Below are 21,616 nucleotides of genomic sequence, written 5' to 3' on the forward strand. Positions count from 1 at the left end.
CATTACTTCCCAAGTAGTGGAACACAGCATTGATGTGTCTGTCAGATCTTTATCTGGGAAAAAAAGGGAATTTAGCACAAAATACCTCCAAAACTGATCCATTAAAATGCTTATTTTCCTTGGCTGGTCCTGCTTACCTGATTCCTCTCCTGGGATACGGGAGGTGTTAAACATCCGTTCCCACTGAGCTGAGCAGAGTGGAACAGTGGATCCCATCAGAAGAATCTGTTCCACAAATACACATTAAAATGTTCATATATTGGGCATATACAGTTAGAAAAAGGAAAAACAAGATCTGGTCAAAAGGCTGTAGGATATTAAGATTTACAATATATAAACTCAGGATTCCCCTCACCCCCATTGTGTTTCCTTGAATTACGTGTGGAATATTCCACTGACATTCCAGTAGCTGTATTTTTTCCCCTCCTACCAAAAGCTCACCCTTGAGGAGGGATGACTCAACCTAGCTAGCATCTGAAATCCAAAAACTTCTCAGTGGCCAGTCCAGATGCAAAATTTAAACATGCAGCATGCATTACCCCTTGTTTCTTTTACAGCCATTTCTGGGTGTGTAGGAACAAAAGTTCACATTTCTCAGATTTGTAGTTACATACAATTAGTCACATTCCTGACCATCAACAAAACTACTTGTTTCCACAGTATTGCTCCCTACAACATACAGGCCCTGAATAGAACAGAAATTAATGGGATTTACCTTACTGATCTTTGCTACCTAGAAATTAGTGCAACACAGGATTTTATCATCATCTATACTTCAGCTGCCACTGGCCCACTCTTGGCCTCAAGGTCCAGTTCTTTGTCCCAACCACCCCTTGTGCTCACACTACGTGGTAACTCAGACTTAACAGACTTTCAGACTTCAGGGGATCAAAAGTACCGTTGCATGCTTAGTACCTAACAATAGTATCTGTTACATGGAATGCTTAACATATTCAAGTACAAGTCTCAGTCTTTTGGGCAAATACATACATTAATTCTAAATACTGCAATTAGTTGTCATGACATAATCCTGTACTGCTGATAATTGGTATTTCCTGCCATATGCAATTCAAGTGATAACCCAAGATCGAACAAAATTTGTGGTTCCAAACATCTTACATGTGGTTCTGACAATAAGACATTCCTCTTCTCTCCATTCTGAAAACAAATCAAGCACTTGCAGATTATGCTAGAAAAAGACCAAAGGCCACTTAAACTAATATACATACTGGCTTGATTTCTTGCCTGTCCAGTTTTTTCCGATAGAGCAGGATGGCATGGATAGCGTTACCAGCTCTAGCTGCCTGCATGGTTGTGGGAGATAAATAAAGGAAGTCCTATAAAGTACATAAGAAACATAAGTTAATTATTACCAGACTACATTTAAAATAAAAAGAAATACTGATAGTACTTCTCATTCACTTCCTTATAGTTTATTCTGGTTAATATGCAAAAAGCTTTAAAATATATTAAGTGCACTAGTGCAGTGAGTTGATGACTTGAAACTTAAATTTCTTCAAAAGCCAATCTCCTTAAACAGCATCAGTCCTGAAATATAAATGATAGATGCCCATCATCCCAGTAGAAAAGACAAAGCTACTTAGAACTTGAATCCAAGACTACCAAATTTCTTCTTTCTACTTTAAATTTTAATAGGTTTTTACAGTTTTACTTCCTGTAAAGACATCTGTGAATATGAGCACACACCTTGCTGAATTGTGTTACCTGTGAAGTTTTATATAGAACTTTTGAAAGCATTGCTTATTGCAATAAGCACAAAACTGTGTAGAGTCACTATTACATAAGTTTGCCAAAGTGGCAAAAGTTTATTATTAACATAGCACTGTACTTAAAGGCCTTGGCTGCACATTAAAGTTTTTTCCTAAAAGGAAGAAAAACCAAGGTCACTTACTCAGTGGCAATAGATTTCTAAGCAGAAAGATACAATGAAATAAACACCTGGCAGAAATTTTTCTGTGCCTTTTTGACACATTAGGTGTTTATATTATTTACTTACCATTGCAAAATAATTACTATTAACCATTATTGGTCCACGTCCTCTAAGGTAGACATATTCTTCCCACCAATCACTAACCTACAGTAGGAAGACAAAACCAGTAAAATCTCATTACTTCCACAGTTTGTCTTCTATGTTAATGACTCCACAATATAACATTCCATACAGATGCAGAAAGGAAACTGCTAGCTTGCCTTCCTACATAAAAAAGAGGAACAAAGAAAAACCTAATTTGTGTTAAACTTTAGGGAAAAATCAGGAATTATCTTACAGTTCCCACTACGATGCTGGGTTTGGATTTTCTTTTTGGTAAAATCAAACCCAAACAAGCAACACAAAACAACAAACAAAAACCTAAGCCTAAAATCCAAACCACATACACACACAAAAAAACCAACCCGAACCAAACCAAAAAATCACAACCAAAAAACCCCAAACAACCCCCCACCAAAAACCAAACCACAGAACAGACAAAAAAAGCAATCATAACAGCAAATTCAGCTAAATCACCTGCTCCGGGATAATGAACACAAAATGAGGATTTATTGTTCCCAGTTCCATTCTCTAGATTGTTAACCAAACTATGCAAGTTATTTATGTGCAAATCAGGTGGTCTTCAATGCATTTTACAAAAATATTAGGTGGTTTCAATTGCCTTCTTTTACATTTAAGAAAGATGAAAGTTAAGCCAGAAAGGGCAACAGGCAACAAATTAAAGTCTGTTTATTGAGCAATTGAGCCTCCCTTTTATCTACTTACATAGTTTGTGGCCCACCAGGATTTTAGCTTCAAATACCACTGAAGCCTTGGTCCCAGATTAAATGCAAAATCTTTGGCAAGACCCTCCATCCTTCTGAACTCCTCATCATCCATAAGTGGCCGAACTGATTCCAGATACTAGAATACAGGAGGAGAATCAGTATTAGTATGTAACTAATACATCGCTTTGCACCATTCCTATGTAAAGCATTTGAACTGTAGGCAAAGATTATCCAGGCTCAATTCATAAGGTTGCAAAAACCATGTTGTTAAAATAAGAGTATACACTCTTGTAAACTTCTGCCTGCAAACTACAAAAATTACATCTTTTTTCCAGATATTTGTCAGCAAATCACAAATGGAAGAGACTACTTCTCTAAAAATATTTTCCACCCAGAAGACATGCAGCTTCTTTAGTATCAGGTAGTGAGACTTTATTGTCTCTAGAAATCCAACCTGTGGTTTCTACGACAAAGTGTCCTACTTACACATTTTGCTATAAGCTTTTGTGTCATAAAACACATTTTATGTTCAAGCTGTGGAAGATAAGAAAACCAAAAAGTTTCAAAACCCTGGAAATCACACTCTGTTGCATATTTTTACATCAGACATCACATCATCCAATATGAATTACATTAGCTTCAAATTGTCACCAGTTTCAGTGGTTTGTCACAGCCTTTGTTTTAATTTCTATGCAGAAGTTTTCATCCATGACACCATATTAATACCACCATATAATACTCTTATAAGACATGGTAAAAAAAAAACCAACAAAAAAACAACCACAAAAAAAAAAAAAAAAACACCAAAAAAAAACCCAACAAAACACCACAACCAAAAAAAAAATCAAAAAACCCCAAACCCACAAAAAGCCCAACAATTTCAAGGGCATATAAAGATGGATTCAATGTTACTGAACAAAAAGGAATTAAAAAATATACACACCCTATTGACTGTGTCTTTAACAGCTGGAACTGGCAATCGTGGTAAAGATGACTGGAAACTGTACAGCATGGGTTTACGTCCTGAGAAGAGTTTTACAAGTGTCTGAAGAAAAGTGAAAACAAAATACACACCTCAAATTACTAAGTTCAACAAAAGAAAAATGGTGGAGTAATAAAGTGTAATTCATGAATAAAGTGTAACTCAGTTCTTTTCCCTGGTAAATTATATAGTACTAAATTTAGCAAACTATCATATTTATCACTGTTTCACAAATAAAAAGGCACTGACATAAACTAACTTCCTACGGGTTAAACAACATGTCAGTGGAAGAGAGACAGTTATAGTCATTCTTGACTACTGGTCATTAGGCAATATTGTTTGTAAGTGCCACACCTTTCTCAACAGAAAATGAAGACAGTTACTTAGCACTTCTTTTCTTTATACATTTCCCTCTGTAAATATTTTAAAAAAGCAAGTCTAACAGTTGATTTTTTACTATATAAGATACTGCAAAATATCTATGTTGTGCTTGAAAACAGGAATCATTAACCAAGCCCATGCAATAACCATGACCAAGCTACCAGCTTTAGGCTTTTTTTCCAATTCATTTTGAAGGCATAGAATAAAATCAATTGAAATGACATTCAGTATTGTCTTTAAGCATAAGCTTAAATTAATAACAGACGACTAGAAATCCTAACATTTCAACAAAGAATTAGGATAGCACTTTCTGGGGAGGACAAGATTTTTTGGTGCAGTTGCAGCCCAAGTTCTTCCAGCTGTACTTGCATGTAGAGAAAAAGTAGGTGTATTTGAGTCACACAGCCTCAAGGCATTGGCAAATACTGAAGTTATTCTTGCAGCATTTACTCTTTCTTCTACAAGGCCATCCTGAATAGTTTAATTACAGTATCAGAAGGATGACAATAATTAGTAGAAACATCTACCCAACAGCCTGTCCCGTGACACAGAAAACACAAGAAAGGAAAAAAAACCTATAGAATTTTATTTTTAGTTTTAAATGCAGATCAGCTAAAATATTAAACATTAAGAAAATAGGTCCTTACCATCCAAACCTTGGTGCCTGAAGAAAGTTTGCCATGTTCAGCAAACACCCAACCGTGATAGGAAAGCAGCATTTTGAGAGAGTAGCGCATTGTGACAATAAGGGCAACCCAAAGCCCTGTGCCAAAAAGTATTCCACTCACGATGTTCTGTGTTTGGTTTGACATATAGCCACTATTTAAAACAAAAACCAGCATGTGCCAGTTAACATCAGTTTAAGTTCTGAAGAGATCCTAGTATTGCAAAGCAAAGTCTAATGGTACTGCAGGCAGGCATTGCACAAGTTCCATGCCTGTTTAGCCCTTTTTCATAAACTCCTTTCCAAACACTCTCCCATGCAGTAAGATCAAAGGCCACAGAAGCTGCCTAATGTGCTTCCCAAAATTCAGAAAACAATGTAGTAATACTGGTATAACAACCTACTCTTTTTATGCCCTCACATATCTGCTTATTGGGCTTACTCTGTCACAAACATACTGTTCAAACAGTGATTCACTTTCACAAGATTAGTTTTAAGAGTAGCTACAAGAAAATTGGTTTCCTTTAGAGAAACAGTACCTTTTCAGTCTACTTACGTTGTGTCAAGTGTTCGGTTGATTTTAGCTATTAATCCTAAAGAAGGATCAATTTTGGCATACATTGTTGACATCACACCCACAAGTACAATAAACCAGCTAGATGGGCTAGCAGGGAAAACGCCAGTGATAATTCCATTCTGGAAAGAAAAGCCTTCACATAATTTTTTCATACCAAAGTGGTTGACTTCATATTACCATGGAAGGAAACAAAAAATCAACACATTTAAGTCATTTAGTTTTAAACAGTCCTTCTCATAGCTTTGTAAGATTTTTATTAAGACTACTTTTAAAAATATGCTTTTGAAAGAGATGTTGAAGTTAGCCTGTATCTTATCTAGCTTGCTACTAATAAAATACATACTTACCATTTATGATCCCATAAACAAAATAATAAATTCACAACAATCTATACCTCAACAGAAACATTACTACTTAGCATAACTTATACAAGATAGATGTTCAGGAACTTTTTGAAAACAGGAGAGATGCTCCTTAACTTGAAAATTTAATTTTGGCAAAGAATACATAAAATCAAGAGTGTAGTCTTGTACCTTTAAGTAATGACACTAAAAAAACGCAACTAGTTATATTTATGACTTACGTTAAAGGATTACATAATTACATGAGGTGTTACGAAAAGAATAAAGTATATTAAATATACCATTAATTTCAACATCCGTTACATCTTGCTTCCACAGAATAAATCAAACACAGGTACCCTTTCAGTCTTTACAGCATCACCCCATGTTACTTTCCTCAGCATTCCTCTTAACTAAAACTCATAAAAGTCTTCCACAATAAAGAACTTTATTCACCATAAAGGAGGAAAGGAAAAAAAAACAAAAAAAAAAAAAAATTTTTTTTTTTTTCCCTAAACAGAATTTCAACAAATCTATAAACCATTAAATAACTCTGAAGTTTGGTGGACTTCATGAATTTGAAATACCTTGAATCTCAGGAACTTTTTCTTCCATGAATGGACACCAGACAGGTAAATTTGTTTGAGTGCCTCATGGCTCATTCGCAGGTCAATCCCATCTGGAGTTACTGTAAACTGAAAAGCTACTGCTTGGTAAGCTTCTGCCATCTTCAAAGTGAGTTCTGTCAAAACACAAAGTTTAAAAACTATTTCTTTTTTGTCAAAGGAACCAGAATCTAGTCCATTTCTAGCAAGATACCTTCCACACTCTAATTCTGGGAAATATTTCAAGTATGCCAAATTTACTTACAGTACTTGCCTCTTCCTTACAGGCTACGCTTGCACTTCAGTCTGAGTATCTCTATGTCAATTAAGGTACCTCTTCTAACCACAGCAGCTGAAAATGGAAGCAAAACACTCATGTAACTCAGGCCTTGGCAGGATCATAGCAAGCTGTATGTCGTGTGTGCATGCAATATATAAAAATTCAGAGAAGAAAATTAGAGCTGTAGTATTTAGAAAAAGTAAAAGGCAGGTACATAGCATCTGTGTAATGATAAAAGAGATGCAGAAAATGTTTTGGGTTTTGGTTTGGTTTTTGGTTGAGGTTTTGGTTTCGTTTTTTTTTCCTAACATTTTGAAACAAAAGTTATTTAAAGTTTTCACCTCAGCTAGCAAAACAGAGCTGCTTCAGGCCATGTTTTCCTCAGATACTTTTTTTCATATATTAATTTCAAGCTGATTTGTCCCAGCAATTTGACACTATAGCCTGAGTGCAGACTGAGTGCAGACTGGCAAATAAATGCCAAATCAAAACTATGCGGAGTTGAGGAAACAAAATCACAGCTGTTGGAAAGATGACCTTCACACAAATCTGAAATGAAATGTAATTCAAGTGTAGTTCAGTTTAATTACCCACAAATATCAGTGACCATGCCAATATAGACCATCACAATGGGTAGGCATAACTGGCTCAAATAAATACCACTTGAAGTTAAAACAAATATAAACATGTAAACAGAATCACAGTTACATCCTAACTTTCTCTGAGGATACAGCCAATTCAAAATGAAATGTACATTCATATATATCAGCTGACATTCATAGCTTCTTTCTTTAACCAGTATTTTTACATAAACATCCTGGAAGTTACCTGTGCTCGTCATTAATTCAGACTAATATTGTTTGAGCACATACAATCAGAACATAGATTTTTGCAGACCATATAACACTGAAATGGTCCAAACTACATATTCTTGAAGAGACCATCAATACTTCAAAGTATTTTGCCCACATTCATTTCTTAGCTTACCAAAAAAACATCCTCTTAGAAGTAGAGAAGTCCATAAACCCATCTGTAGAGCAGGATTCAAGGGCAAATTTTACTTTCACATTTTTACTGGTACAAAATACAACGCTACCAATACTAAATGTTTCAAGGTAGCACTGGCATTTCTATTTAAACGAAAACCAAAAGAAAGTACAACTACTTCATGCCTTTTGAATCCTAAGGGCTGAAACTTACATTTCTTTTGCAAACCTGAAGCTTAGGCTTTGTAGTTAAATTCTGGTAGACAGTCAACCCCTGCATGTGAGAGCTATCATTGTGGTTTAGCTGAGCACTTCAAAAGCAGGCTATTAGACCGTAGTACTGCTCCTTTAGTCTGTAAACATTCTACTATGTCAGTCATCTGAAGCATGAAGAAGAGTGCAAAGGTGTATGAGTAGACAGCTAGGGAATATAAGAACTGGGAATGTTGCAGTAATAGTAAGCTTAGGAAATAAATGCTCAACACAGGAACAGAAGGAACATTAGGCAGAGAAGAATAAGGAAAGTGCTGTTGCACAAAGGCTGCTGACTAATAGGTAGCGACTGCTTACAACATTAAAAGTGTGTGCCCCTAAACCAGCCCCCAGTGCTCAACCTCTGCAGTACTGCTATAGTGGCTGATAGTAATCCACACATCTCTTAAATCCATCAGCCACTGCTCAGGTTTTAGAGGCAGAGTCCTGGGTGAATCAGGCTTCTGGGTTTCCAGAAGGGTAGCTAAAGATCACTGTGTTACACAGATAGTATGCAATTTGATCTATGCATGTACAGTGTCCGATTAGGACAACAAAGAAATCAAATCAGCTTTGAACATCAGTTTCAAAACCTTTAAGACAAGCCCTGTATGCCCTAATAAAAGCTGCTATTTGTAGTAATTAATGACTCTGTCACTAAAAACTGCTTATTCACAGGGGCCTTCCTGGAGGCAAGTATCAGGAAGTCAAAGTCAGCTGTTCCTTCATTCATTTAAATTGTATGCTTGGACACTGAGACCAAAACTGCAAGAGAGCAATAAAATGGAGACAGGCTGCAGCAATCCATGGTATACCCTGCACTTAACAGGGTTTGCAAAAGGCACTCGAAGTTAAGAATTCTTCATATGTTTAGCAATGACGTAGTGCTATTAAGACTGGGATAAACAAACAAATGAAAACCCCCACATGCTCCCAACAAAAACAACTATCTCCCCATACAGAGAATCAGGCACCTGGATTTGTCTCAAGAAGGGTCAACAGTTCTCCAGTTCACTCACTGGATTTTGTATTCTGGAATGCCAGTGTCTTAATTACCAGGTGGACTAGTTTCTATTACCCTTCAACTCCCCTGTGACCTTCTAACTACACTCCTCTCTGTTTCTGAAGGCAAGAATTTCAAGAACCCTTCCCCTTTTAGGCATATGCATTTCTACTGTCCAAAGCAGGAAAAGATTATAAATAAAAAGTCAATAAGCTTCAATAAGGAAAATATTCCTTATTCACAAATGAGAAAAATGCTAATCCAACAAGAATTAATCCTGAATCAAGTAAACAAGCCCGGAAAACAAAGACAAGCCTAGTTCTAGGACTGTATTACTTGATCCCGAGATGTGAAACAATCAAAAATCTTGGGGTTTTTTTTTCATATCCCTTTCCTTTAGAAAACTCTCAAGCCTTTAAGATTGTTCTGAATTACGATGGCTGAACACTAACGACTTCCTGAAGTCCCTGTCTTTGAATATTTATTTTCCTCCTTAAAAGCCTATTTAATCATAAGCGGCTGCACACTTCCCCTGCTTTGCATTCCTCTGCTGTCACGTGCTTGCTAGCTAAGTAGGTAAAAGGGCACAGGCTAGAGGAGCATGCGTTGAGACTTACAAACTTGACTTGCTAATGTTCGTAGGACAGCGCCCACATCAATCAGCTAACACTGAAACAATAAGTTCTAACTTCAGGCATTTTGGTCAGCAAAATATTTCTGTACAGCGTATACCAATTAACCCCATTCCCAACAGAGAGCTACAAACAAGAGCTTTTGATTTTATTGGGAGTTTGGCTGAGTCCTGCTTAAAGGGGAAAAACAATTCACAATGATTTCTAAAGGTAATCTAAAAGTAATAGATTACTTTGATAACAGCTATTTTCTTTCCTTTCAGTGTTCTCTCCTTAATGTATCTTAAAATACACACTTGTCCCTTTAAAGCTGGAGGGTTGTGCTGGTTTTGTTTTTAGTTAAAGGAGAAAGTTGCCTCTTGCACTTTTCTGGTTTTACCTCAGTTCTGACATGCTGTAACAACTGCAGATGTTTCTCCTCTTCCCTTTTCATACCTCTGCTTGAGCCAATCCAAACTTACCACATCTTTTTCCATTGTTATAAACAAGAACTGCTGGGTTAAATGTCACTTTTAAGTCAAGAAAACAGCATACCAGAAGGCCCAAGTCCTGACAGACCTAATGTTCTGAAAAACTATGCTGCTATGACTACTATGCATGAAGCTTCCTCAGACTGCTATTTCTGCAGTTTCATGATATTTATACTATGAAGATGGAGGTTTAACTCACAGACTGCTCACAGACCTTATGATTTCAGGTTGCAGACACTGAATATTCAGCTCTGTACTGGGGTTTATGTGCTCCTGTAACCACAGGAGGAGATGAGGGCCTCAGTCCTGGAAAATCTGAAGCTAAAAGAGAGTGTAGGATGCTTCCATTTAGTCAGGCATGCAAGAAGTCACCTGTGGTTGGTAATGTTCCTCTGAAGAACATAACACAGAACACAATGTCTAAAAGACAGTGAAAGAATTGCTATGTGCATCTTAAAAAGCACCAAGCCATGATACAAAAATTAAACGTATTGCAGTATATTGCACAAAACAAGGAATTAATTCCTGAAGCATTAATTTTGGAAATGCTATTGAGTTTGTTTCTGTAGATTTCATAACCCTAATCCTGAAGTATGATGGCAGTTCTGAATTCTGAAGCACCTGGAAGCCCTCGTAACATCATACAGCTGCAAGGTACCACCAATAAGGAAATGAGAAGCAAAAAAACCAACCTTAAAGAATTCACTCCCTTTTAAAAATAAACTTACAACTTCAAAATTTAGCTTGGCATTCAGGTTTCACATAGGGATAGACTGCTGCAGAAAAAAACAAGGGTACTGCATCATTTACAGTTACATTGTTTAAGGAAGTTTTAAAGATGGGAATTGAAGAGAGATAGTGGTTGTAAGTACGTTAAAGCCAAATTTAGTTAGGAAACATACTTAGAACTATACTAAGATTTCCATTTAAAACTAGACACCTTGAATTCAGAAGTTCTTGGGAAACAAAGCAAGTGCTCCAATGTCTTTGTCCCCAGAACAGTTTATTTCAAGGAAAAAAGGGGGTGGAATTCCATTTCTATCAACATGCAAAGCAGTAAGAGTTACTGCTTGAATGTTCCAAGCAGTCATACAGAACAGAAAACAATTCTGGAGCTCCAACAGTTTCTCTTAAGAAGAGACTTTTCTGAAACTTGTTTAAATATTGAAAACACTATTCTATTACCAGAAATCTGCATTTTCTGCTGTCCTAGAAGACAAAAACTGTTAATGCATTCTGTTTTGTAGAAATCAGTGAGTAATTCTTTATGCTCAAATCTGTTAATTTCATACCAGACGCTAAAGCAAGAGAATTCCAAAGCTTTCATACCACCTACACAAAGTAGGTCAGACTACCCTATGTAGTAAAGCACAACAAAGCCAGTACCAACATCCCAAAATAACTTCTAGTGAATAAATTTACTTCCACACTTTGCCACCAACCACAGTTCAATGGCAACACTGATCTACACAGGCATCCCAGATGTAGATGCAGTCTACAGATAATCAAGTTTGCTTAAGTTTGTTTCTGTTGAAAAATACTCAAAGTTCTCCAACGCCCCAAAAATGTATCACTTAAGCAACAGGACCTATTCTTACGCAAATGCAAAGGGTTAGTGTCTTCCAAAACATTTTTTATAAGTGCAGCTGCCTTAGTAACATTCATCAAGTATGTCTTCACCTGTCCGAAATCTGCAGAAGTTCTGAAGTTTATCAGTTTGACACTTCCAGATGTTCGATGCAGAAAAGCGGTAGCTGTCAAAAAGTTGAGGAAAAAAGAAATAAAAATGGAAAGGACCAAACTGCAGATGGATTTACGAGTACAGGGGCTGAAACAAGGGAGGAGCTCACTGCCACCCGAATGGACCTCAACAGGCTCTGGAGAAACAGGCAGGCCGAAAGCTTATAAAGTTCAATAAACAGAAGTGCCATGTCCTGCACCTAGGGAGGAGTAACCCGTACACTAGTACACACTGGAGACTGAATGCTGGAAAATAGCTCTGCAGCAAGTTGCACACAAGCCAGGAAGGTGCCATTGCAGCGAAGGCAGCAAACAGAATTCTATGGTGAATTAGGAGAAGTGTTACCACCAGACTGAAGGGGGTGACTCTTCCCTTCTACTCAGTGCTGTCGAGGGCCCATCTCAACTACTGTGTCTGGTTCTGGGCTCCCCAGTAAGAGAAAGAGATGAAACTATTGGAAAGAGTCCAGTGAAGAGCCACTAAGAGGATTAAGGGCTTGAAGCATCAATCCTATTTTTAATACAGTTTTAATGGTATACCTAGCAGAGATAGGTCACGAAATTTAATGTAGGAGTGCTAAGAGTTCTGCTTAAAAAAAAATTAAAAGAAATTAAAAAATAATAATGAAAGAAAAATCTTACTTTAGAACACTAAGGCCTGAACAAGAAATCCTGCGCTTCAGTTGTTCTAAATGAACAGAACACCCTGGAAGTCAAATTGGTAATAACAGTCAAACACTGAAAAAGAGCAAATCTTCTACAACTGACAAAAATGTACTATTAGTTTGGAAGAGAAAAGAAGCTGGATTTTGCAGTAGAATTTTTACAGAGATTTTACATGAACTTTTCAGGCAATGATTCATCTTAATTTTTCAACATTATTCCAGTAATTTTGCCCTCACTAGAAAGCACCAGTGTGTCATTTTACAAGGTTCTTAAGTGTGTGTTGGTATTTTAAACACTATTATGCTGTCCAATGAGAGTCTGCTAGCTCTAAGGCAGCAGGTAGATTTCTGGAACTCAACTTAAGTGCCATATATATAGCAGTGATATGGAAGCAAACAGTACAAACTCCTGATGAAAATAAGCTATTGAAATTCAATGTTACATCTATATACCCATCTAGAAGAAACATTGGTTTTATTATTGGTAATACAGGCTTTCTTAATTTAATAGGATGAGTCAATATGAAGTCATTAATGTGTTTTCATGGAGTTTGCTATAAATGCAACAGTTTCAGTCACTACAGTGTATGCTCTACAGTATATACTGTAGTGTCTGACTTCAGTAACTCAAGGTCCCATCTGCTCTTATGGGAGTAACTGTCTCCCCACCACTATCTGACATAAATGCCCAAATAATCCTGCTCCTAATGCTAGAGGATCAATTAAGTAAGGCAGCTGACCAGAGAACATCAAAAGGGTACCAAAACTGCTTTTACTCGTGTGTATCTAGTGCTCTTGAGATGCACAGTTGAACAAAGTTAAAACTAAAGCCAAAACATTCAGTTTAACAGAACCCCAAAGATCAGAGAGGTGTAGAATTTTATGTCTTTCAAAGGAAATACAGGTTTTGATCTACAAAATCTTCAGTAAGCAGTACAAAATGCACAGCTCAAACATTTACACATATGACTACAAAGACTGGTTCCTTTTGTATCTGTTTCTTGGATAGCTAATGCTACTTTCTTACAGTAATGCTACACTTTTGCAATAAGGTAACAAGGCATCAAAGTCTCAGACAGATTAGCCAGGTTATTCACAGTTCACGTGATATTCTGCAAAGCACTGACTTCTGAACTTGCTATAAAGATTAACCAGATGCTGTTATTCTCTGGAGAATTTCTATGTCTTCCTTGCATACTAACCTTCAATAATACCTAATCATGCTTAAGCATACAAGATACTGATACCTGTTGCTCTTAAGTCTTACCAATAACTCACCTACCTTGTAATGGTTAATCATATTCTACAGGCACAAATTCATTACAAGAACTCTGAAAGGAGTTAAGCCAAATAATTTCTGAGCAATAAATTGTCACATAGATTAAATTAATTCAACAGGGCTTCTCAGGTAAATATAATGACTATGGAATAGAAATAAATCAGAAATCAAAGAATTGCTCTCCTTTAAAACTTGAATTAATATGGCATTCAGATCAAATCATAACTAATTGACGAAAATGAAGTTAAACTGACAGGCCCTTCCATGCTACTTTAGCTGTGTCTGACTTATGCAGTTTTAAAATTAAAATCAGTTTAAGACTCCTAAAAGCGGAATTTGTTGTTTATGTGGCAGTTCTCACAGGGTCTCCAAAGTAAAATTATTATGCTATGACTGAAGTGGCTTAGGTCACTTGAAAAGAGACAAAAGCTTCTCCTCCAACAGCAATCATTTGGCATATAATTTTTCATCTTTGGTTATTGCTAATCATTGGCTCCAGACATTCCCACTCTAATCTATAGCCAACAGCTGTGGTCCCTTGGAATTGTAAGAGCCTTAAAGAATCTCTCACATCTAAAAAATTAAAAAATGCTGTAGTTCAAGCCAAAGTGGAGAACTAAATACATGTATTTTCCCAGGTACAGCAACACTGTGACCTACTGCAAACATCACTTACAGCATACAGTTTGGAATCAGAACAGTTAAAGAGCTTGCAGTAATTTGGCTGTCCTACTGACAAACCTATCAGCTTGTGTCTCGTCCTCAGCAATTCTCCAAGATCAGCTGTGTGTGAATATTAGCTACACTCTGCAGGCATCTCCTTTGGAATCTTGGGCCAATTTCTTTATCCCCTTCCCAAGTAGTAAAGTGGGGTGAGTATATATGGAAGGGAAGAGATAACAACAGACAGATCAGTGAATGAAATGTAAGCATACCTGAACAGCTGTCTTCTTTAAAAGCAGACTTGAGATCTGTTTCTCACACAGAAATCCAATCTGTCCAAAAAGCTCACTGCAGCAGGAATCTTGAATGGGTTAGGAAACAATAAGAGGCAGATTCATTCCAATACTTCTAGCTCTCAATAGACATCACACTACAGCAATGGCAGTCAGTTGCAGCTCTGAAACAGAAAGTCAAGAAAAACAGATTGAGCTTTAATTCACACACAGCTTTCAACTGCTCAGAGGGACTGGATCAGACTGGAAGCACTTTAGAAATACTGACAGCAGTGGGGTGAATAGTCACAAACAGCAGTTCTGAAACACTGTTTTCCACTGCACTGGATAAATGTACTGTCTAGATCAATCTGTCTTCATTTAACAGGATTGAGTTGGTGAGCAACTGTGGAGTGAAACTTTGCTCGTCTGCTACTCATTTAGTAATTTCTGAGGGCTCAATAGTGAACACTAGCTAGTGTGATGAGCAAGTTGATCTCAGCAGCTAGACTCCAACTCTAGTTTCAGACTTCAGTTTGAGACATCCAAGTGTTTGCCTGCAAACTTTTAACATCCATTCCAGTCAACACATGCCATTAAGTTTTCTTGGAGAGATGTTCACAGAAAAGTTTTCACTGGTACTTTAAGCAGAAAAACCACAGATAATAAGTTGTCTTCTCACCTGATCAAACTTGTCACAGCAAAGTAGTAGAGAAGACTAGCTATAGTAAACAGTGTGTTAATTACTAGGCTACCACAAAGGAATAGCAATCCCTACAGTTTCTGAATTATATGGCCTCTCATCTTCTCAAATAGGATGGTCCTGTAAAAGATGCTTTAGAAATGTACACTCCAATAAAAAAAGGGACTCCAAAACACTGACATGCTCCACAAATGTAATAAAAATATTTTTTTTTACAACTGTCATATTATTTACAGGTTATTTCCCCCCTATACAGGGTAGGACATCCTATACTTTTCCTAGAACTTTTAGGTTATTCTAGTCTCTATTGCAGTACATATTATTATCATACACACCCCAGAAAGCTACCTTGTCCGATTTTTTAGAAATTCAGAATAATCTTGCTGAGTAAGAGATAAGCATATAAAACTAAACCACAGGCAGTTATCATATAATGCAGAAGCCTCCCTCACCCCTTTAAAAAGTAGGCTCTACATCTGGGTATTTCTTTTTAATATTGCTATAAAAAACAAAACCAGGCATTGAGATTATATGAATTTTATCCCTTCTCTCACTCTTCTTGCATTAATGAGCTTCTATGCTCATGCAGCAAATAAGAATTAGTGTCTTCACTGTAACAGCAAATATTTCTGGAATGGCAGGACTTCTAAGAGACATGCATGATGTCACATTTTAAGACTCTGCAGGTCCTAGAAGAGAGACAATGTTTGGTGACCAAAGGCAAACTGAATGAATTGCTCTTGCAGGAGATACTTTACTGTACAAGGTGGAAAGACCTGAATAAGGTCTTTCCAGCCTGTACAGGGTTGAAAGACTGAATAACTGGTTACAAACATTTTTTTAAATATTTAAATTGATCATTCAAAATCCAGGCTTGCTTTTCAGTCATTTAGATCTTGTTTTTCTGAACATTTGGAACCAAAGAATGGTTTGGGCTGGAAGGGACCTTTAAAGCTCATGCAATTCCAAACCCCTGCCATGAGCAGGGGCACCTTGCACTATACCAGGTTGCTCCAAGCCCCATCCAACCTGGCCTTGAACACTGCCAGGGATGGGGCAGTCACAGCTTCTGGGGGCAACCTGTGCCAGGGCCTCACCACCCTCACAGTAAATTCCTAATATCACATTCCTAAAACTTCCCTGTATCAGTTTAAAACCATTCACTCTTGTCCTGTCATATTCGACATTCCTCATCCTGTTTGACGTGCCCTTGTCAAAAGCCCTCTTCAGATCTCTTGTGGGCCCCTTAGGCACTGGGGGTGCCTAGAGTCTCCCTGGGGCCTTCTCCAGGATGAACAAGCCCAGCTCTCCCATCCTGTCTTCATAGGAGAGGTGCTCCAGCCCTCTGATCATAGTTCAGGACTATGACACAGCACGCTGCAGAACAAATAAAATGGTTTGGGAATATTAAAAAAAATACAGTTGGGGAGAGAGGGAAAGAGAAGGTTGTTTGTTGTTTGTTTTGTGTTACAGACAACCATTCACTTAGGTCGCCTTTTACCCAAGCTTTTCCAAAACCCGTCACGCTCGGGAAGCGCCTACCCCTGCACGCAGCAAACGAGCACGGTCGTGCCCAGCACACAGCTGCTCGCCGGCCGCTCCAGAGCCGGCACTCGGTGGTGTTCACTCTGCTGCGTGCGCCGCGCCGCACCGCGGGAATCTGCCGGCTCAACCCCTTCCCCCCCGCCGCGCCTGCTCACGTGACCGCTCCCAAGAAGTAGGGGAAAGGTCGCGCCGCCGCAGCGCCGCGCAGTCCAACAACGGCCCGGCCCCGCCCCGTCCCGGGCACCGGCCCCGGTCTCCCCCTCCGCCGGCGGCCCCGGGGCACTGCCAGCGCCAGGCCGCGGCAGTCCCGGGAGAAGGGCCGCGGGCCATGGAGGAAGCAATGACATCTCAAAACCAGGAGGAGAAAGAAAAGGTGCACTTGTCTTGTGCAACTGAACTGTTCCTATTCCGGTTCAGTGCCAAAACCCCTCTTGTTTGACGTTAGTTTTCTTTCACCAAGATTAACGTTTTATACCTGGAAGGCGCTCTGGAATCAAGGCTGTGACTTACCCAAATTTGAAAGCTAACTAGATCTGAGGGCTCTTCAAGTCACAGCTGTGACAAAGCCCTGTGCCTGCGTAATCATGTAATACATTTCCTAAACTAATAAAGATTCACCTAGTGCTTACCAGTATCACCCGTGCTATTATTAACTGGTAATTATTAGTTTACATATCAGTATGGTCAAAACAGGAAAAGAACCTGATAATTACCACTGAAGACTACAATACATCTTTTATATAGCATCCATTCACAGTGGCCATAAGACATAAGAGCTTCTAGATCAGGAAACTGAAGAGGTCTGACACTCAGGAAAATACAATTGCTTAAGGAAAGGAGAAAGAAAGCATTAGATCTTCCCATTTCTCAGTGCTACACTCTTACAAACATGTGATAAGGAAGCAGTAGTTTTCTGTCCAGTAACCTCCTCTGGACTGCAGAGTTCCAATGTGATTGTCCTTTAAGTGCTGACAAATTGCCAGGCAAGAGGAAGAATGAGATATTTGTTTTGATGCTGCTTTGCACTTCTCTCCTTCCAGACAAGGTGCTTCCTGTCACAGTCCCATCAACACTAGTATGGATCTATTACAACTGAAGTCATATTTTAGCTTGGCTGTTTTTTTTGTTTGTTTGTGTTTTTTTTTTTTCTTCTATTTAAGCCAAAAACCATAGTGGAACTAATGAAAGCTGTGAAAAAATGAGGAAAAAAAAAAAAAAAGTCCCCAGATGCTGCAAAAATCTTAACATACCTTCTGCAACAAGTCTAATTAGCAATCGCAGCCAGTAAACCTCCCACACCATGAACAAAACCGACAGAAAGTGGTTTATCTCAAAAACAGTTTGCAGCGACCGTAGTTTTTAGAGGTTTCATTTCTTGCAATCACATGAGCATATGGACCAGTCTTTCACACACACACTTAGTATTCAGTTTCCGCACACTTGCAAACGCCCCGCTTGCATCAAGCCGCACGCACACTTCTACAGAGCTGAAACTCATCCTGGCAAAGGGTCAAAGCAGCGCCACTAACCCGCGAAGCTGCGGGTCACCGCTGTCATCTTCGTGGATCGGTGACTCTCCTGCTGCCCCGTGCCTCCTCCCGCTCCCTCATCTGCGGCAGTAGCGCACTAATCCACACGCCAGGGGAAAAGGCAGGCTGGGTGCCAAGGACACCGTAAGGGCCTTTCCTTCCTCCCTCACTGGCCCGCCGGCATCGCCGGGATGCAGCCCCGCTCACACCACCCTCCCTGCATTGTCACACTTTCCTCCCGCAAGGACAAGCCCCGTTTAGGGAAACAGCACCCGGCACACTCGCACATTTACCACGCAGCTTCACGCTTGCCCTAATAATAATTAGGTTAAAACCAGACCAACCGAGCCCGTCCGCCTGACTCTGGTCTCGTCCTCCCTCAGCCCCAGCGTGGACGGCGGTGCGCTTGTGGGCGCGTCCTGGATGGGGAAGGGAGGAGGGGAGCGTGGGGGAGGGCGGAAGCCCGCAGTGAATCAGCCGGGCACTTCGGAACACGGCCACCGCTGTCCCCTACCCCGTTCCCCTGAGACACCCAGAGGCTCCAGGTGCCGGAGCTGAGCCCAGCCGCGCCGGGAAAGCCGGCGGCCGTGGACCTGCGCCCCACATCTACAGGGGCTCGGTGCCGGCTACCGGGGCTCCCCGCGCGCGCGCAGACACACACCGCACACACACCGCACACACACCGCACACACACCGCACACACACCGCACACACACCGCACACACACCGCACACACACCGCACACACGCTCACCTGCTGAGGGAATGGCGGCTACCGGCACTGAGGCAGGGCAGGCTAAGCAGGACAGCGATGCGAGCAAGGGGCGAGTGAGCAACTGCCGCTCCCTCACACACCCCGCTTGCCGCCCGGTCCCCCATTGGCTGTCGGAGGCGGGGGGGCGGGCCAAGGACGGGGCAGGGGACGAGGCTCAGGGAGCTGCCCATGTGGGCGGAGCGGAGGCGGGAAGCGAGGTGGGCACTGATAGGCGGAGAGGGGCGGGTTGGGCTGTAATTGGCAGGTTGGGCTGTGACCCCGGGACATGGGGAAAGGGGAGCCCTGAGGGGGCTGAGGTGGAGGATCTGAGTCTGCAGCAGGCTAGTTCCTGGAGCCACCGTCTCCGTGATCATACAGGGGCCTTGGGGAAGGCAGAGCTGGGGACTGTGAGGAGAGGCCTGGGGGTGTAGGTGTGTGTGGGAAGAGGCGCACGCTGGGAAGCACTGCATGCAAGGAACCTGTTTGGTGGTGCTGTGAAGGTCCTGCCATGGAAAACAAAGATCTACTAGCAGCTTTCAGTCCCAGCCCCTTCTGCATGAAGCCCTATGCAATGGCTATTCTCTACTTTCCCAGGCTCTGGGAAGGCGGAGGGTTTGGTGTTGAAGTTACGTGCACAACAGCACCGTTGGTGGGGCTGTGAATGGGTTTCCAAGGGAAGATGAGGCCAGCAGCTGTTACTGCTGGTGCCTTCCATCTGGGAACCTGTGCTGGAGGTTTTCTCTTTTGGACCTGGGTTCTGCTACAGTGAGGGAGATCCTTAGAAGGCAGCACACGCTCAGATCCCCATGTTGATGGGCCTTGCAAGGGAAGGAGCAGGCCTGCAACAGCTTTATGTCCTGGCCCCTCCTGAGCAGGAGCCCAAGCTGGAGAACTTTCTCTTTTGAACCAAAGCTTTGGATAGGGTGAGGGGCAGGTGTGAAAAAGAAAGTGAAAAGCACTAGTATTTGTGATTGTGCGAGTGGACTGCCAAGGAAAATTGAGAGTTACAAACAGCTTTAGCCTTGACCTATTCTGAGTGGGGAACTTCAGTGGAGGTTCTCTCTTCTGGCCTGTGGCTAGAGTTAGGCAGCAGGTTAGATAAATACTTTGGAGGCTATGCAAGCACAGAACATGCGTGAGGGTGGGGCTGTGATTAGGGCCTCAAATGAAGGTGAAAGCCACTAACAACTCTCACTCCTGGCTCAGGTCTGCATGGGAAGCCTCATTGGTGGTTTTCTGTTTTGAGCATGGGTTCTGGCTAATTTGAGGTGGTAGGTGAATGAGATCCTTAAGAGGCAGCACAAGCACAGAGCCCCTGTGTTGATGGGGCTGTGTAGGGGCTGCCAAAAGGTGTAGGCCAGCAACAGCTTTCAGTCATGGCCCTTTCTGTGTAGAAGTCCTAAGCTGGATGTTTGGAGTGAGGCTGTGGAGCCCATTTGGCCTCCCTGGGAAGATAAGCCAGCCTCCCTGCTCCAACAAATACTAGGATTTGAAGGAAATAAGTACAGTCAATACATCTCAGCAAAAGTAGTTGCATTCTTTAAAAAATACAAAATCATTAAAGTAATCAACATAAAATCATATGTATCAGCCTCAGTTTGAAATGAGTACTTTTTAAATTTGTAATGGACTGGTCACTTTCAAGAGCTCAGAGCTTGAATATCTGAAGCTCTCTTTAATTTTGGTATGATAATAGCAGGAATACTGCTCTGAACCCAGAAGGAGGTTATGGCCCTGCCAGGCTGCAGTGGTGTGAGTATGAAGTCTCTTCCTTGAACTATTATGAGTTGGGATTCATACATTTTTCCCTTGTGGGCAGACCCACCCACCACATACTTCGGCCTGCTGCAATTTCCAGGATGTGGCTGGAGCCTCCAAAGCACACAAACATGTGACCAAATCCAGAAGCATGGGCACTAGAGATTAAGCCTCTCCCTTACACTTAAGATCATGCTATGCCAGTGAAAAGAAAACCTCCTTCTGGTCAGAATTTTCCTTTCTAGTATTCTCATCCTAATGATGCAATTTAAAGATGTTATTCTTTCAGAAGTAAACAAAGCCTAGATGAAAGCAAGACAAGGATGAGAAAAAGAAGATAGATTCAGATCTATTAATATGAGCAGGGGAGAAAGAAAACAAAAAATAAATCACTACAAACCCAGCTATACCCCCAGATTCAGCAATATCCATATCCTTGTATTTTTGGCCATAGTAGACAGTTACAAGAAGGTAAATAATAGCTTAGAAGAAACCCCTGTATGTTTTCTGTTATGTATAAATGTCTTGTTGGCTGTCATTATTTTTTTTTTTTTCAGTCTTCCAGGTGCCTTTTCCATTTGAAATTTAAAAGAATTTGCTCAAATCTTTTTTTTGCTTATTATACCAGGAGTTTTGTACATATCTATCTTCAGTCTACATTTTCATTTACACATGGAATCAGGAGGGATCAGTCATCTGGGAATAGATGCAGGTGTTAATTATTTTGTTTTCCAAGTAATTGTGCAAGCTGTCATGAA

The 21,616-nt window shown here is 40.4% G+C and overlaps 1 protein-coding gene and 1 long non-coding RNA gene across 7 annotated transcripts in view; both read right to left on the bottom strand.

Annotated features, from left to right (window-relative positions):
- CPT1A (carnitine palmitoyltransferase 1A) overlaps positions 1 to 6,465 on the bottom strand; it is a 42,849-nt gene extending 36,384 nt beyond the window's left edge. For 2 of the 3 annotated variants that reach the window (XM_061347008.1, XM_061346990.1), the window contains exons 1-8: positions 6,311 to 6,465; positions 5,362 to 5,501; positions 4,789 to 4,960; positions 3,722 to 3,823; positions 2,777 to 2,914; positions 2,018 to 2,095; positions 1,230 to 1,337; positions 138 to 225 (exon numbers count right to left, since the gene is read on the bottom strand). In XM_061347008.1, coding sequence (XP_061202992.1) covers positions 138 to 225; positions 1,230 to 1,337; positions 2,018 to 2,095; positions 2,777 to 2,914; positions 3,722 to 3,823; positions 4,789 to 4,960; positions 5,362 to 5,501; positions 6,311 to 6,451 — 967 coding nt within the window. In that variant the 5' untranslated portion in view covers positions 6,452 to 6,465. Of the gene's footprint in view, positions 1 to 137; positions 226 to 1,229; positions 1,338 to 2,017; positions 2,096 to 2,776; positions 2,915 to 3,721; positions 3,824 to 4,788; positions 4,961 to 5,361; positions 5,549 to 6,310 lie in introns of all 3 variants that reach the window. The other variant, XM_061346999.1, reaches the window with a different exon arrangement.
- A 38-nt stretch (positions 6,466 to 6,503) lies between these two features.
- On the bottom strand, positions 6,504 to 19,207 carry LOC133208974 (uncharacterized). 4 transcript variants are annotated; one of them, XR_009724543.1, is made up of 3 exons: positions 19,101 to 19,207; positions 14,571 to 14,755; positions 6,504 to 6,680 (listed from the first exon to the last, which is right to left on the bottom strand). It is a non-coding gene; the product is annotated as an uncharacterized LOC133208974 (long non-coding RNA). The 4 variants fall into 4 exon arrangements; XR_009724553.1 differs by lacking the exon at positions 6,504 to 6,680 and adding an exon at positions 12,353 to 12,397; XR_009724548.1 differs by lacking the exon at positions 6,504 to 6,680 and adding an exon at positions 13,381 to 13,687.
- Between the last annotated feature and the right edge of the window lie 2,409 nt (positions 19,208 to 21,616).

This window comes from Neopsephotus bourkii, unplaced genomic scaffold (assembly GCF_033783945.1).
Source record: "Neopsephotus bourkii isolate Nb327-2 ecotype Australia unplaced genomic scaffold, CSIRO-AGI_Nbou_v1 NB_42, whole genome shotgun sequence".
In the NCBI taxonomy this organism is placed as follows: domain Eukaryota; kingdom Metazoa; phylum Chordata; class Aves; order Psittaciformes; family Psittacidae; genus Neopsephotus; species Neopsephotus bourkii.